This window comes from Capra hircus, chromosome 16 (genome assembly GCF_001704415.2).
Source record: "Capra hircus breed San Clemente chromosome 16, ASM170441v1, whole genome shotgun sequence".
Classification (NCBI taxonomy): domain Eukaryota; kingdom Metazoa; phylum Chordata; class Mammalia; order Artiodactyla; family Bovidae; genus Capra; species Capra hircus.
Window position 1 is genome coordinate 78,318,299 of NC_030823.1, and position 16,142 is coordinate 78,334,440.

The window sequence follows — 16,142 nt, forward strand, 5'->3', positions numbered from 1 at the left end:
TGAGGGGAAGGGACAGAGGCACCCAAGCCCCGATCAGGGCGCAGCGTGGAGCGCAGTCTTGCTGGGGCAGATGTGAGTTAGGGCTGGGAGTGTATGAGTCGTGGCAGAACCAGATTGTTGGGTTAGAACGGGATGGTTCTAGTTCTGTGGCTCCAAAAGTGTGGATTATTGGCCATTGTGTATGGTTCAACCTAACACATGCCCTTGGATATCAGTCTCAGTCGAGCCTGAACTTGAACTTGCAGTATGGAGAAGCTGCTGATGGGGCAGCACAGCAAACAGGGTGTCAGAACCGCTCATCTGGGAACGGGCCTCACGCTCTGGGTGGGAGTGGGTGCTTGGAGAAGACAGCCAGTGGGGCTGGGTCTTGCTGTCGCCCCAGTGGGAGTGACCGTGGTCAGGAGGAAGGCGGTGACCGTGGGGGTAGGAGGAGGAGTAGGTGTGGGAATGTCTGTGTCAGAAAAGTCAGCTCGACTCGGGAACGGAGGGAGGAGGAAGAGAGGGACGTGGGGGGATGGCTAGACGGATGGATGAAGGGATGGAGGGAAAATGGACGATGGATGGATGGATGATGGGTGGATGGAGGGATGGATGGAAGATGGACAGCAGGTTGCGGGAAGATGGACAACGGATGGATGCAGGAGAGGAACACGGGGGCACGGATGGGTGGAGGGGAGACTGATGATGGGTGATGGACGGATGATGGGTGGATGAAGGAAAGGAAGGTGGTGGGATGGAGGGATGGAAGGAGGATGGACAATAGATGGATGAAGGTGGTGACAGATGGGAGAGGGACAGCTGATGGAGGAAAGATTGATGGTGGAGGGATGATGGACAGCAGGTTGCGGGAAGATGGGTGATGGATGAGGGGTGGGTGGAGGAAGGGCGGGAGGAGGGGTGATGGAGGGATGCAGACAGACGCACAGGCTCCTGGCATTCTCTTCTGTTTTCCCAGTACCAGGCACAGACGTGAGAGATGGCAGGGCGGGTGGGCGCTTCCTCTCAGGAGTAGGGCAGAGCTTCTTCTCTGTACAGAGGTGACTTGCCCACTTGGGCATGACCAGTGACCAGGGCCTCATCCCTGCAAGCGCTCACCACAGGGTGAGCCGTCCGCTGCTCTGGGGGAGCTGTCCACTGGAGGGGCGGGGCTGGCCCCTTCCGGCTCTGGGGTAGGCTTGGGGACCCCGAGCCCCTGCAACCCTCCGGCCCGCCCGCACCCCCAGGATCTGCAGCGAAGACATCGAGTGCAGCGGGCTGACCATCCCCAAGGCCGTGCAGTACCTGAGCTCCCAGGACGAGAAGTGCCAGGCCATCGGGGCCTACTACATCCAGCACACCTGCTTCCAGGACGAGTCTGCCAAGCAGCAGGTCAGCGGCTGGGGGGCTGGGGGCAGCCGGAGCCTCCCCCGAGCCGGGGGGCTGGCGTCTGCTGTGGGCTCCTCGTCCCCCTGCCTGGCTGCCCAAGGCCGGGAGTGTGCCTGGCACTGCCCGAGGTCGGGGGGGGGCATCTGTGGAGAGGATGCCGCTCAGCCATTGGTCGTGGAAGAGACGTCTCCCTGGAGTGACGGGCACGGGCTCAGAGGAGATCCCGCCCCAGACTCACAGGGAGGACGGCTGCCCCCCCCGGGGCCCTCCCTGCCGCTCTGATTCTCTCTCTGTCCCTGTCTCTCTCTGTCTCTCTCCCTCTATCTCTGTCTCTCTGTATCTCTCTCTGCCTCTCTCCCTCTGTCTCTCCCTCTATCTCTCTGTCTCTCTCTGTATCTCTCTCTCTGTCTCTCTGTCTCTCTCTGTTTCTGACTCTCTCTGTCTCTGTCTCTGTCTCTCTGTCTGTCCCTGTCTCTCTGTCTCTCTCCCTCTATCTCTCTCTGTCTCTCTGTATCTCTCTCTGTCTCTGTCTCTCTGTCTCTGTTTCTGACTCTCTCTGTCTCTGTCTCTGTCTGTCTCTCTGTCTGTCCCTGTCTCTCTCTGTCTCTCTCCCTCTATCTCTCCCTCTATCTCTCTCTGTCTCTCTGTATCTCCCTCTCTGTCTCTCTGTCTCTGTCTCTCTCTCTGTCTATCTCTGACTCTCTCTGTCTCTCCCGTGGTTGAGAGCAGGGCTGTCTGTGCCACCCGAGCGTGGCCGGCAGGGAGGCGTCCTCGTGGCCCTGTGAAGCAGGCAGGCTCCTAGCGCAGGGTCCGTGTGCGCAGTCCCTGCCACAGTGGGAGGTGACCCCACAGGGGTCTCCCCACCACAGGACTCTGAAGCATGCCCCATGCAGTCCTCACCGCAGGCCCCCAGTAGGAACATGGGGCTCGGGGGAGGGGGCTGAGGGCTCCCTGCCCAGCGCTGCCTTGGCCCCTGCGTCTCCCCAGGCTGCCCGTCCATCTGGGCAACGCTGGGCATTTGGCTCAGAGTGACGCGGTTCCGGGTGGCGGGTCTCCAGCCCGGCCTGAGCCCCGCCCGGCGCGGCGCTGTCCCACAGGTGTACCAGCTGGGCGGCATCTGCAAGCTGGTGGACCTGCTCCGCAGCCCCAACCAGAACGTGCAGCAGGCCGCGGCCGGGGCCCTGCGCAACCTGGTGTTCCGCAGCACTGCCAACAAGCTGGAGGCGCGGCGGCAGAACGGCATCCGCGAGGCGGTCAGCCTCCTGAGGAGGACCGGGAACACCGAGATCCAGAAGCAGCTGACCGGTGGGGGCCCGGCCGCGGGAGCCGCGGTGGGGGGCACCTGGGGGCTGGGACGGGGTGAGGGCAGGGGTGGCCTCAGGCGGACACCCCTGGAGCCCCACAGACCAGTGCTGGCCAGGCTAGTAGTGCCCAGCTGGTGCCCTGGGTATTGGGTTCCTCTGTGCGCCCACCGGAGAAAGGGCAGTGTGTCCAGGGGGAATTTGTGTTCAGAGAGACGGAGACCGGGAGAAGACCCTGAGGGGTCGGAGCTTTGGCTCAGCCACTGTGTCCCGTTGACCCGCACAGAGAACCCCCAGCGCTCTGCCCTCGAAATCCTGCCGACTGGCTGGGATGGGGGGTGGGGGTGGGCAGGGTCCAGCGGGGGCGGAGTCCAGTGGGGTGGCCCTGGGCCTGGTCCTGCTGAGCCCGCGGTCCCCCAGGGCTGCTCTGGAACCTGTCCTCCACCGATGAGCTGAAGGAGGAGCTGATCGCCGAGGCGCTGCCCGTGCTGGCTGACCGCGTCATCATCCCCTTCTCGGGCTGGTGCGACGGCAACAGCAACCTGCCCCGCGAGCCCGTGGACCCTGAGGTCTTCTTCAATGCTACCGGCTGCCTGAGGTGAGGGCAGGGGTCCAGCTGGCCAAGCCCAGGCTCAGAGGGGCTGGGGGTGAGGGCCTGGACGAGGCTCGGACCCCCACCTGCACTCAGGGGGCCTGAGCCAGGAGCTGAGTGGAGACGCGTGGATCTGCACGTCTGAACTGGTTCAGCCGCCCGCCCTCCCGCACCCCACAGCCCTGGCTCTTGCGTTCTTGAGGAGCGTCTTTGAGATGCTAGGTACCGACGGCCCCAGTGCATCACCTCCTGGCTGTGACGCTAACAGCGTCTGCCGTGTTCCCTGGTGTGAGGAGGGTGCTGCTTTGGCCAGAACTTCCTGGGTTCCGCCCCAGCCCGTGGCAAAGGCCCTGGGGGCTGCTGGTGGATGGACTCGCCTCTAGGGGTTGGGGTGGCGGGTGCCGATGAGGAGCAGACTGCACTCAGGGTCACACCCCCCTCTAACAGCAGCCTCCGAGGAGCCAAGGGGAGAGGCTGGGGAGGTGCAGAGTCTGGGTCGTGGAGGCCTTAATGGGGCAGCTGCAGCCACACCCCACCTGCACTAGGCAGGGGCGCCCAGGTTGCCCAAGGGTGAGCCCACTGCTGGGGGCAGGACGCTGCCTGCAGGGAGCCTCCGGCCCCCTGTCCAGCAGCCCCAGGCAGGGCCAGGCAGGTGGAGCCCTGGGCCCTGCCCAGAACATGCCACAAGGGTCCAGTGTGTGCCAGGCTGCCAGCGGCATCAGAGCCCTAGACACGTAGAAGCTCGGGGCCTGGGGCCAGGGGGGCACAGAGGAGGGTGAAGGAGCCCAGGGAGACCCCGCCCCGGCCTCAGCCAGGCCTGAGCAGAGCCTGGTCTCATCTGCTTCCCTCTCGATTTCTGTCCTCTCTCCCTGCCCTCCTCTCCCACCATGACCTCCGACCCCTCCCCGTGACCTCTGCCCCTCCCTGTGACCTCTGCCTCCTCTCCATGACCTCCACCCCTCCCTGTGACCTCTACTCCCTGACCTCCACCCCCTCCCTGTGACCCCCACCCCCTCTCCATGACCTTCACCCTCTCCCTGTGACCTCTGCCCTCTCCACATGACCTCCACCCCTCCCTGTACCTCTACCCCCTCCCTATGACCTCCACCTCTCCCCATGACCGGTGCCCTCGCCATGACCCCCACCCTCTCCACATGACCTCTACCCCTCCACCCCCTCCCCATGACCTCCAAACCCCCATGACCTCCAACCCCCATGACCTCTGCCCCCTCCCTATGACCTCCACCCCCTACCCCCTCCCCATGACCTCCACCCCTCCCTGTGTCCTCCACTTCCTTCTTGTGACCCCTGCCCCTCCCTATGACCTTTATCCTCTCCCCATGACCTCCACCCCTCCCTGTGACCTCTGCCCCTTCTCTGTGACCTCCATCCCCTTCCTGTGCCCTCCACTCCCTTCCTGTGACCTTTGTTGCTCCCTATGACCTCTCCCCTCTCCCCATGACCTCCACCCTCTCCCCATGACCTCTATCCCCTCCCTATGACTTCTGTCCCTCCTCCATGACCTCCACCCCTCCCCGTGACCTCCACCCTCTCCCCATGACCTCTATCCCCTCCCTATGACTTCTGTCCCTCCTCCATGACCTCTACCCCCTCCCCGTGACCTCCACTGCCTCCCCATGACCTTCACCCTCCCCCTGTGACCTCCGCCCTCTCCACATGACCTCCACCCCTCCCTGTGACCTCCACCCCTCCCCGTGACCTCCACCCCTTCCCGTGTCCTCCACTAGGAACCTGAGCTCCGCAGACGCAGGCCGCCAGACCATGCGCAGCTACACGGGGCTCATCGACTCGCTCATGGCCTACGTCCAGAACTGCGTGGCGGCCAACCGCTGTGACGACAAGGTGAGTGCGGCCCCAGAAGGCCCGCAGAGCCGTGCGCCCACCCACACTCCGCACACCTGCGCGGACGGGCAGAAGGGGAGACGGAGGCAGGAAGGGGGATGTCCACAGGAGTCCGTGGAGTCCGTGCAGTCCGTCCACACAGCAGGAGGAGAGAGCCAGCCCCGGGGACTGGCCGGGCACTGCAGTCCCCGGGTCCTGCACGCGCTTTCCCTGGAGGAGACTCTGTCTCTTGCTTCTCTGTCAGCTGGGGCCACAGGCCTCAGGAGAGAGCCGATGAGGGGCGGAGGACGCAGGGAGGGGCGGAGGTCACGGGGAGAGCTTGAGGGCGTGGGGGGAGAGGAAGGAGGGGAGAGAGGACAGAACGGAAGAGGGACGCAGATGAGGCCCAAGGAAGGAGAGAGGGGCCTCTCGGGCGGGGAGGTCCTGGGACTCAGAGGCTTTGAGGAGTTGTTCAGGGTCGCTCCTGCAGGCTGTGTCTCCAGAGCCAGGCTGGTCGTGGGCGCGCTGGCCGAGGCAGCGGAGACGGTGGCTGCGGCCTGTGCCTGCCGCCAACCAGCCTCCCGTAGGTGCCTCCTGGGGGTCATCTCCCTGGGAAGCAGGCGACTTTGGTCCCATTTCAGAGCTGAGGCAACTGAGGCCCAGAGCGGCTGGGCAGGCCACTGGTGCTCACACAGCTGGGGGGCAGGGCCGCAGGCTCCGTCCCGGGCGGCTGGGCCAGGCGCTGGGGGCAGGTGGAGGCTCAGCCGTCTCTGCTTGGCCCCCAGTCAGTGGAGAATTGCATGTGCGTCCTCCACAACCTCTCCTACCGCCTGGACGCCGAGGTGCCCACGCGCTACCGCCAGCTGGAATACAGCGCCCGCAACGCCTACACCGACAAGTCCTCCACCGGCTGTTTCAGCAACAAGAGCGACCGCATGATGGTGCGTGCCGTGGCCCTGGCCCCGCCGCCCCACCCACCCCGCCTCTGCCCCGGGAGCCTGAGACCAGCCCCCAGGGAGGACCCCGCCAGGAGCGGGGAGGGCCTCCTCTCGCCCACAACACAGGCCCTGTGTGCTCGGGGCGAAGGAGCCAGAGCCGCCTGCTGGCAGGCCTATCCCCCGTTTGCTCCCTCATTCCTGATGGGGGTGGGCAGCCTGGCACCCATGCCTCCTGAGCCCCCAGGTCTCCCCAGAAGCAGAGAGATGCTGGGGAGAAGGCTGGCCGCCTTCTCTGGGCAGGCCGTGCGAGCTGGGCCCTGCACCACCCCTGCTGGCCGGGGGGTGAGGGAGGCATCCCCGTGTGAGAGCCGCAGCGTCCCCACGGGAGGCGGGGGCCCAGCTGGCCAGGAGCATAGACGGCTCTGTGCCTGCCGGCTCTGTGCCTGCCGGGGAGGCAGAGGCCCGGGGGGAGGGGGCAGCGGGCACGCCCTCCTCTGGGAACCACGATGCTGAGGCCAGAGCATCAGGGTGCATGGGTTCAGCCCTGCAGCCGTCCTCTCGTCCCCAGAACAACAACTATGACTGCCCGCTTCCCGAGGAAGAGCCCAACCCCAAGGGCAGCAGTTGGCTGTACCACTCGGACGCCATCCGCACCTACCTGAACCTCATGGGCAAGAGCAAGAAGGATGCCACCCTGGAGGCCTGCGCGGGCGCCCTGCAGAACCTGACTGCCAGCAAGGGGCTGGTGAGCACCCCCGCGTCGCCCCACTTGTCTCTCCACCCTGGTCCGACCCCGGCTGCCCCTTCCCACCGGCCTGCCTGAGTCAGGGAGGGACATGCACTGGGCTCCGGGCCAGGCCTGGGGCAGCTGAGGGGCCAGAACGCCCGGCCCCCTGGATTCTGTCTGCGCTGTAGGATCCTCTCTGCCTCCTGGCTCCCGGCCCAGACTGGGCTCAGGCTGTGCTGGGAGCCGGGCACAGGTGAAGGGTCTCCTGCATGCTGAGTGGACAGGGGTGGACATAGAGGGTTTGGGGTGTGGGCAGTTCCTGAGAAAAATGTGGCAGAATTGGGAGAGAGTTGAGGCCAGAGGCAGTTTGGGGACATGATGGAATCGGGGAGGGTAGGAGGCAGGCTTGCAGCTGCCCTTCCACCCTCTCTGCTCAGGACGGAAGGGAGTCAGGCAGAAGGGGGTAAGGGTGAGCTCAGGGTCAAAGGGGACCCCCCACTGTTAGAGGATGAGTCTGGACCAGGTTATGGCCAGCGTGGCTTTCCCGCAAGTGGCCCGGATGGGCTGCCCATCCTCTCGGGGACCCTGGGTTGCATCTCCGTGCAGCACAGGCCCATTCATCCACCCTCGACTCGATACACAGTCAGCACAGAGGCAGCAGGCCCGCAGGAGACGGGCGGCCCTTCTTTAGATGGCAGGTACCCTCGATTCCAGGTTTCACGCGACCAGATAGTGCTGGGAAGCGGGAGGGAGGCCGGGCAGTGGCCGCGGGCACCAGCCACACCTGGGGGTTGATTCTGGGCCCCTCCCAGGGGGGACGAGGGGCAGGGACGTCTCTCACCAAACCCTCAGGTGCTTTGCCTAGGGGATTGTTCTGTAGCCGTCCAGGTGGGAGCAAACACGAGTCTGTGCTTCCAACGTGGAAGAGGAAGTTCTGGGGCCCCTGAGGGTGCGGTTCCTGGCCCCCTCCTGCCTGCTGTGGCCCTGGGGAAGTCCAGCGAGGGCCTCACGCGTCCTTTCTCAGATGTCCAGCGGCATGAGCCAGCTGATCGGGCTGAAGGAGAAGGGCCTGCCCCACATCGCTCGCCTCTTGCAATCTGGCAACTCGGACGTGGTGCGGTCCGGAGCCTCGCTTCTAAGCAACATGTCCCGCCACCCCGCGCTGCACAGGGTGATGGGTGAGCACCCCCGGGGCTCAGGCCACCCCTGCTGGAGGGACCCCCACTCTCCAGAGCCTGCTGGAAAGTCCCCCTCCGACCTCTCCCTGGGGGAGCATCCCGGAAACGGAAGCTGGCCCGGGAAGGCTTGGGCGTAGGAAGGGGCAGGTCACCTGGGCGGGGAGCAGATGTGTAGGCTCCACTGGGTCACCAGCCCTGAAGTGGGAGGTACCTGACTGAGAGCCTGGCTAAGGGCAGCCTAGAACTGGGCCCCACGGGACCCCTCAATCACCAACCCCGTGCCCACCCCTCCTCTCTCTCCCAGGGGCCCAAGTGTTCCCAGAGGTGACCAGACTCCTCACCAGTCACACTGGCAACACCAGCAACTCGGAGGACATCCTGGCCTCGGCCTGCTACACCGTGAGGAACCTGATGGCCTCCCTGCCAAGCATGGCCAAGCAGCATTTCTCCAGCAGCATGGTCAACAACGTCATCAACCTGTGCCGCAGCAGGTGAGTGGCGGGGTCCGCAGGTGGGGGGAACTGCAGGTGGGGGAACCACAGGTGAGGGAACTATAGGTGGGGGAACCATAGGTGAGGGAACCATAGTTGGTGGGGGGACTGCAGATGGGGGAACTCCAGGTGGGGGAACCACTGTGAGGGAACTATAGTTGGGGGGACTGCAGATGGGGGAACTGCAGGTGGGGGAATCATAGGTGAGGGAACCATAGGTGGGGGAACCATAGGTGGGGGGGACTGCAGGTGGAGGAACTGTAGGTGGGGGAACCATAGTGAGGGAACTATAGGTGGGGGGTACTGCAGAAGGGGGAACTCCAGGTGGGGGAACCATAGGTGAGGGAACCATAGGTGGGGGAACTATAGGTGAGGGAACCATAGATGGTGGGGGGACTGCAGATGGGGGAACTCCAGGTGGGGGAACCATAGGTGAGGGAACCATAGGTGGGGGGACTGCAGAAGGGGGAACTCCAGGTGGGGGAACCATAGGTGAGGGAACCATAGGTGGGGGGGGACTGCAGAAGGGGGAACTCCAGGTGGGGGAACCATAGGTGAGGGAACCATAGGTGGGGGAACCATAGATGGGGGGGACTGCAGGTGGAGGAACTGCAGGTGGGGGAACCATAGTGAGGGAACTATAGGTGGGGGGGACTGCAGAAGGGGGAACTCCAGGTGGGGGAACCATAGGTGAGGGAACCATAGGTGGGGGAACTATAGGTGACGGAACCATAGATGGTGGGGGGACTGCAGATGGGGGAACTCTAGGTGGGGGAACCATAGGTGAGGGAACCATAGGTGGGGGGACTGCAGAAGGGGGAACTCCAGGTGGGGGAACCATAGGTGGGGGAACCATAGGTGTGGGAACTATAGGTGGGGGAACCATAGGTGAGGGAACCATGTTGGTGGGGGGACTGTAGATGGGGGAACTCCAGGTGGGGGAACCACTGTGAGGGAACTATAGTTGGGGGAACTGCAGATGGGGGAACTGCAGGTGGGGGACCTGCCGGTGGGGGAACCATAGGTGAGGGAACCATAGGTGGGGGAACCATAGGTGGGGGGGACTGCAGATGGGGGAACTGCAGGTGGGGGAACCATAGGTGAGGGAACCATAGGTGGGGGAACCCCAGGTGGGGGAACCATAGGTGGGGGAACCCCAGGTGGGGGAACCATGGTGAGGGAACTGCAGGTGGGGGAACCACAGGTGAGGGAACTATAGGTGGGGGAACCATAGGTGAGGGAACCATAGTTGGTGGGGGGACTGCAGATGGGGGAACTCCAGGTGGGGGAACCACTGTGAGGGAACTATAGTTGGGGGGACTGCAGATGGGGGAACTGCAGGTGGGGGAACCATAGGTGGGGGAACCATAGGTGAGGGAACTATAGGTGGGGGAACCATAGGTGGGGGAACCATAGGTGAGGGAACTATAGGTGGGGGAACCATAGGTGGGGGAACCATAGGTGGGGGAACCATAGGTGAGGGAACTATAGGTGGGGGCTGCAGGTGGGGGGGCGGAAGGGGCAGGGCAGCAGGGCTGCAGCAGCAGCAGGTAGCGTGGAGGGTGGCGGGGGCCTGCAGAGTGGGAATTTGGTGGGGAGGCTTGAAGGAGGGAGGTTCCAGAAGCTGAGGCCTAACTCTCAGGCCCCAGGCAGCACCCGTCCCGGCCGGGAACCTAGGGACACTGAGTCCCGCGGGCCACCAGGAGGCACGCAGCAGCAGCCCCAGCTGTGCAGGACTTATCCGGTCCACGGAGCTCTGTCCTCCTAGGACAAGGCCAAGGGCCAGGACAGGGGCCCCAAAGAGAGCCCCGGGTACCTCCGAGCGGGCAGAACCGTGGGTGTGCCCACTGTGAGGAGTGCCCGCCAGCGGGGCTGCCCCATGGGGAGTGAGCAGGGGAGGGCAGAGGGTTGGCTCATCCTCAGATGGCCAGTCTCAGCCCCGGGGGAACTTCCGCCCCACAGCACCTCCCCCAAGGCTGCAGAGGCCGCCCGCCTCCTCCTGTCCGACATGTGGTCCAGCAGGGAGCTGCAGGGGCTGCTCAGGCAGGTAAGGCCTCACCCCGCCTGGCCCTGCCGGCGAGCCAGGTACACGCTCACATGCATACACACACCCAGGTACATGCTCACACGCACACACACACCCAGGTACACACTCACAAGCACACACACCCAGGTACATGCTCACGTGCACACCTCCCCAGGTCCACACTCACATGCACACACACACACCCCCACACACCCAGGTACACGCTCACATGCGCACACACACACACACCCCCAGATCCACGATCACATGCACACACACACACACACACACCCAGGTGCACGCTCACCACACACACCCAGGTAGATGCTCACAAGCACACACACCCAGGTACACGCTCACATGCACACCCCCCCAGGTACATGCTCACATGCATACCCCCCCAGGTACATGCTCACGTGCACACACACACCCAGGTACACGCTCACACACACACACACACATCACACACACACACACCCAGGTACACGCTCACATGCACACACACCACCAGGTACACGCTCACACACACACACACATCACACCCCCAGGTACACACTAACATGCACACACACACCCCCAGGTACACGCTCACACACACACACACATCACACACATCCACAGTACAACTCACATGCACACAAACCCTCAGGTAAAATCCGACATGCACACACACCCCAGGTACCACGCTCACCCATGCCACACACACATCACACACACCCCCAGGTACACGCTCACACACACACATCACACACATACCCCCAGGTACACGCTAACATGCACACACACCCCCAGGTACACGCTCACACACACACACCACACACCACAACCCAGGTACAATGCATGAACCAGGTACAGGTACACATGCACACACACACACCCAGGTACACGCTCACATGCACACACCCCCAGGTACATGCTCACATGCACACACACATCACACACACCCCCAGGTACATGCTCACATGCACACACATATCACACACACCCCCATGTACACGCTCACATGCACACACACATCACACACACCCCCATGTACACGCTCACATGCACACACACATCACACACACCCCCAGGTACACACTAACATGCACACACACCCCCAGGTACACACTCACATGCACACACACCCTCAGGTACAGGTACACATGCGCACACACACACCCAGGTACACGCTCACATGCACACACACATCACACACACCCCCAGGTACACGCTCACACACACACATCACACACACACAGCCAGGTACACACTCACATGCACACACACCCCCAGGTACAGGTACACATGGACATGCACACACACACCCAGGTACACACATGCACACACACCCTCAGGTACAGGTACACATGCAAACACACACACCCAGGTACACGTTCACCCCCAGGTACACACTCACATGCACACCCCCAGGTACATGCCCACATGCACACACACCCCCAGGTACACGCTCACACACACACACATCACACACACACACCCAGGTACACACTCACATGCACACACACCCTCAGGTACATGCCCACATGCACACACACACCCAGGTACACGCTCACATGCACATACACACACACAAACCCAGGTACATGCTCACATGCACACACACCCCCAGGTACATGCCCACATGCACACCCCCAGGTACATGCCCACATGCACACACACCCCCAGCTACATGCCCACATGCACACACATACCCAGGTACACACTCACATGCGCACACACACCCAGGTACACACATGCACACACACCCTCAGGTACAGGTACACATGCAAACACACACACCCAGGTACACGTTCACCCCCAGGTACACACTCACATGCACACCCCCAGGTACATGCCCACATGCACACACACCCCCAGCTACATGCCCACATGCACACACACCCCCAGCTACATGCCCACATGCACACACACACCCAGGTACACACATGCGCACACACACCCAGGTACACACTCACATGCACACACACCCCCAGCTACATGCCCACATGCACACACACACACCCAGGTACACACTCGCACACACACACCCAGGTACACACATGCCGCACACACACACCCAGGTACATGCCCCACATGCACACACACACACACCAGGTACACTCGCACACACACACCCAGGTACATACCACATGCACACACACACCCAGGTACATGCCACATGCACACACCCAGGTACAGGTACACCTCACATGCACACACACACCCAGGTACTCGCTGGACTTAAAAGGGAGGCTGGTGTGTGAGGAGGACTAGGATGCAGTCTCCGTAACTAAGATGTGACTGTTGCAAGATGCAATTGTGCTGAACCAAAGTGGCCGAGCGGGGCCTTGATCAGAACCCGCTGCCCGCAGGGCAGGGGCTCTCTGGGCGCAGTGGTAGCCCTTGTTGAGATGAGAACGAGACTCTCCTTTGGCGGGGAAGCCTCGCCTCCTGGGGGGGGTCGCGGGCGCGGAAGCTGCCTCTCCTGCTGTGCTGTCTCCTCCGCACCAGGTTCTCGCCGTTCATCTTGTCTTTCTGTCTGTCTCTCTCCGTTCACTATAAGTGCTAAGAGATTCTGGATTTGTCTTTTTTTGCTGAATTCCCGTCTGAATCCCCAGCGTCAAGAGCGTGGCTGGCTTGCAGGCAGGCATGTGGCACACAGCATGGCTGGCATGCTCAGTAGCTGTTTGTTGAAAACATGAATGACCGTTTATTCCCAGGGAGTCGAGGCTGGGTACGGACCGGCGCCACCCCCAGGGCCCGTCGAAAGGGCAGAGAGTCTTGCCGCTGCGAAAGGAAATGGAAACTCGGGGGCCCTAGGGCAGGGCAGTTGGCTATTTGGCGCCCTGCGGAGTCTGTCCTGGAAAGGCCCGGTTTTCAGCTGGTGGAGGGGCCCAGGCTGCAGGCCCTGAGTGGATGATTCCGGGGGACCAGGAGGAAAGCAGCTTTCCCCGGAAGGAGAATGGCCGCTTTGCCAGCAGACAGTGAGACTTGCTTCTGCCTCCAGACCCAGTCCTGCACCTGCTGGGCCGTTACCTGGGGTGGGGTGGGGGCCACCTCTGCCCCACATCCTGTTGTTAGGGGAGCAGCCTCTGAAGCCAGGCGCCCCGGATTAATCCCAGTTTCTGTCACACTTGGCTCGTGACCTTCCTGGGTCTCCACTTCTTTGCCTGTAGGTGGGGTGCCATGAGCAGTCCCCTGGTGGTTGTGAGAATGGAAGGAGCTTGTTTGGATCTGCGAGCCTGGCAGTGTTTGCCGGCATCTCAGATACCACGTCCGCCGTCCTCCTCCTTCCGGGGTGCCCACGCCCCCGGCTTAGGCTCCCCTCCAGCAGCTCAGGGCACAGGGAGGGCCCCTCCGGCCCCTCCCACCCTCCCCATCCTAGGCACGCCTGGCACCTCTGGTCATGGGAAGAGGGGCCTGGCGTGAGTCAGCCCTCCTGCCCCTGCAAGACCCCAGCCGTGGAGGCAAGCCCTCTTCCGAGGAACTGGGGCTCACCCGGGCGTGGTCTCCAGCCTTGTGCCTGAATCACTGTCACCATCCCCGTGGGCCCAGGAGCGGGGCAGGCTTGCCCGGCTGCCCTGCTCCGGTCTGCCTCGTGGGGCTGTCTGCACCTCCCACCCTGGGCCAGCTCCAAGGCTGGTCCCCGATGATCTCACTGTCAGACTCTCCCACATGCCTCTTACTCTGCAGCCCCAGCTCTGCTTTCTGCAGCGTCTTCCCTCCCGTCTCCCTCTCCTGCTGGTCTGCTCCTCCAGGAAAGCCTTCCTGGACTGGGAAGGGATTCAGCATGGTGTGGCCCACACATGGCAGTGGGAGCATCCCTGGGGGCTGGTGGGAACGCAGACGCTCAGGGTCACATTTAACACAAGCGCATTCCAGCCTGAGACCTAGTGAGCAAGGTCGCTCTCGGGTTCCAAACTCACAAGATAGATGTTCTGCGAAGCTGCGTCAGCTGGTCGGGCTGACTGGGGCAGGGGTGGGGGGTGTCTAGCATTCTGTGAACAGGCGATGAGGGCTGTGCTCGGGCCCAACCCTGAATCTCCTTTCGACAGCAGGCTGCCCACCAGCTTCTCCTATTTGCTGGAGGCTGGACATGCCTGACTCCACCGCGAGGCGCCGCCGTGGGGCTGGGTCAGCTTGAGGCAAGAGGTCCTCAAGCCACGCCCGTGGGTCACTGCTAAAGTGCTCCAGGGGGGCCTCCCGCCTGGGGCCCCAGAATCTCCCTTACCTGGGCTCAGGTTGGCCTGAAGTGTGGCTCAGAACTGGCTCCCTGCAGGTAAACAAGGTGGGATTGGGGCAGGTCACCCCAAACTTCTCTTTCCTCCTCTCTGCTACCACACTCATCCACGTGTGGGCTCCTGAGTGAGATCGCCGTTTAACCTCATGTAGCCCAGATTTTCAGAAACTTAGATTCCTTTTGTCACTTAGCACCCATGAAGGTCTTGTGGGAATACCCTTGGGAAGTGCCTAATTCCATGCACATGCAGATACATGCATGACCACCACATGCAAGGGCACACACACGCGCCAAACACACGCATGCACCACGCATGCACACAACATGCATGCCCCACATGGACACACATACATGTACAAACCATGCGTGCACGCACACACACGTACCAGTCACTGGGGCTTTTCGAGTGGGGCTCTCTTGGGAGGGGTAAGCTGAGTCTGGAGGCTTCTCCGAAGCCCCTCTGGACAGAGGCCGTGGGGGTGGGGCAGCCTCGCCCAGGGTTGGTGGGGCAGGTCGTCCTCACCAGCTTCTGCTCTGAAGTCTCAGACGTGGTTGAGTCCAGTCCACCACTGCCCCTGGAGCGGGCAGCCCTGCTGGCCATAACGGGGTGTTGTGTCCCACCCGAGGGCCGGAAGGGGCAGGCACGTCGGGGCTGGAGCAGTTTCCGGGAAGCCCGGCCTGTACTCTTGCTGACACGGGGGTTGGATGGAGTAGAGTGGGCAGGGCCGGCCCTCTCCGGGCCTCCTGCAGAGGGCCAGGGGCAGAGGCGGGGGGTTGTTAGGGTCTGCGCACCCAGTGTGGGTGCCCCGGGGGCCTGGGCCAGGAGCTGGGGTGGGTGAGGGCCGAGGTTCGGCCTCACAGGGTTCCCGGAGTGCAAGCCGGGAGTTGGCCTGACCGTGGGCAAGTGGTGTCCATGTGCTGCTAAAGAGGGGAGCAGCGGGGGCCTCAGACCCTGTTCACCTCTGTCACCTACTAGCGGAGCCAGAGTTTCCTCATCTGTGACCTGGGAGTGGTCATGCCCACCTTGTGGCATCGCTGTGAAGACTTAGGTGATCACCGTGCGGCCACGCCCCCACGTGTCCCCGTCCCATGGCCCAGTGCTCCTCCAGGACGACGCTGGCCCCAGAGTGCGGGGACGCGAGGCTGGGAATGTTCAGGACGCAACCCGGCCGTGCTGGTGGCTCTGGCTGGTCTGCCTGGGCCTCCCTCTCCTCTCTGAATCGGATGTTAGTGCTCTGAGCTCCGCCCGTCTCACTGGGGTGAAGAAAGGGAACACCCTAAGGCTTTGCAAGGTAACAGGCCGTCTAGTGGCCCCTCAGAAAAGAGCCTACTGCTGATGAAGGGTAACTACTTCTGTTCACTCATCCTCTGGCCGGCGCAGGTGGCAGAAAGCCCTGCATTCCAAGAGGCGATGCGTGAGGCCTGTGGTGTCCTCCAGGGCAGCCTGGGCTCCAGGACCT

The 16,142-nt window shown here is 62.8% G+C and overlaps 1 protein-coding gene across 1 annotated transcript in view; it reads left to right on the forward strand.

The window, feature by feature from the left end:
- The window catches only part of PKP1 (plakophilin 1), a gene marked incomplete at its 3' end in the record, with an annotated part of 37,157 nt that extends 26,676 nt beyond the window's left edge, over positions 1-10,481 (forward strand). The window contains 9 exon segments of the mRNA XM_018060842.1: positions 1,224-1,368; positions 2,463-2,670; positions 3,087-3,264; positions 5,007-5,121; positions 5,886-6,041; positions 6,607-6,783; positions 7,790-7,943; positions 8,248-8,434; positions 10,397-10,481. Coding sequence (XP_017916331.1) covers positions 1,224-1,368; positions 2,463-2,670; positions 3,087-3,264; positions 5,007-5,121; positions 5,886-6,041; positions 6,607-6,783; positions 7,790-7,943; positions 8,248-8,434; positions 10,397-10,481 — 1,405 coding nt within the window.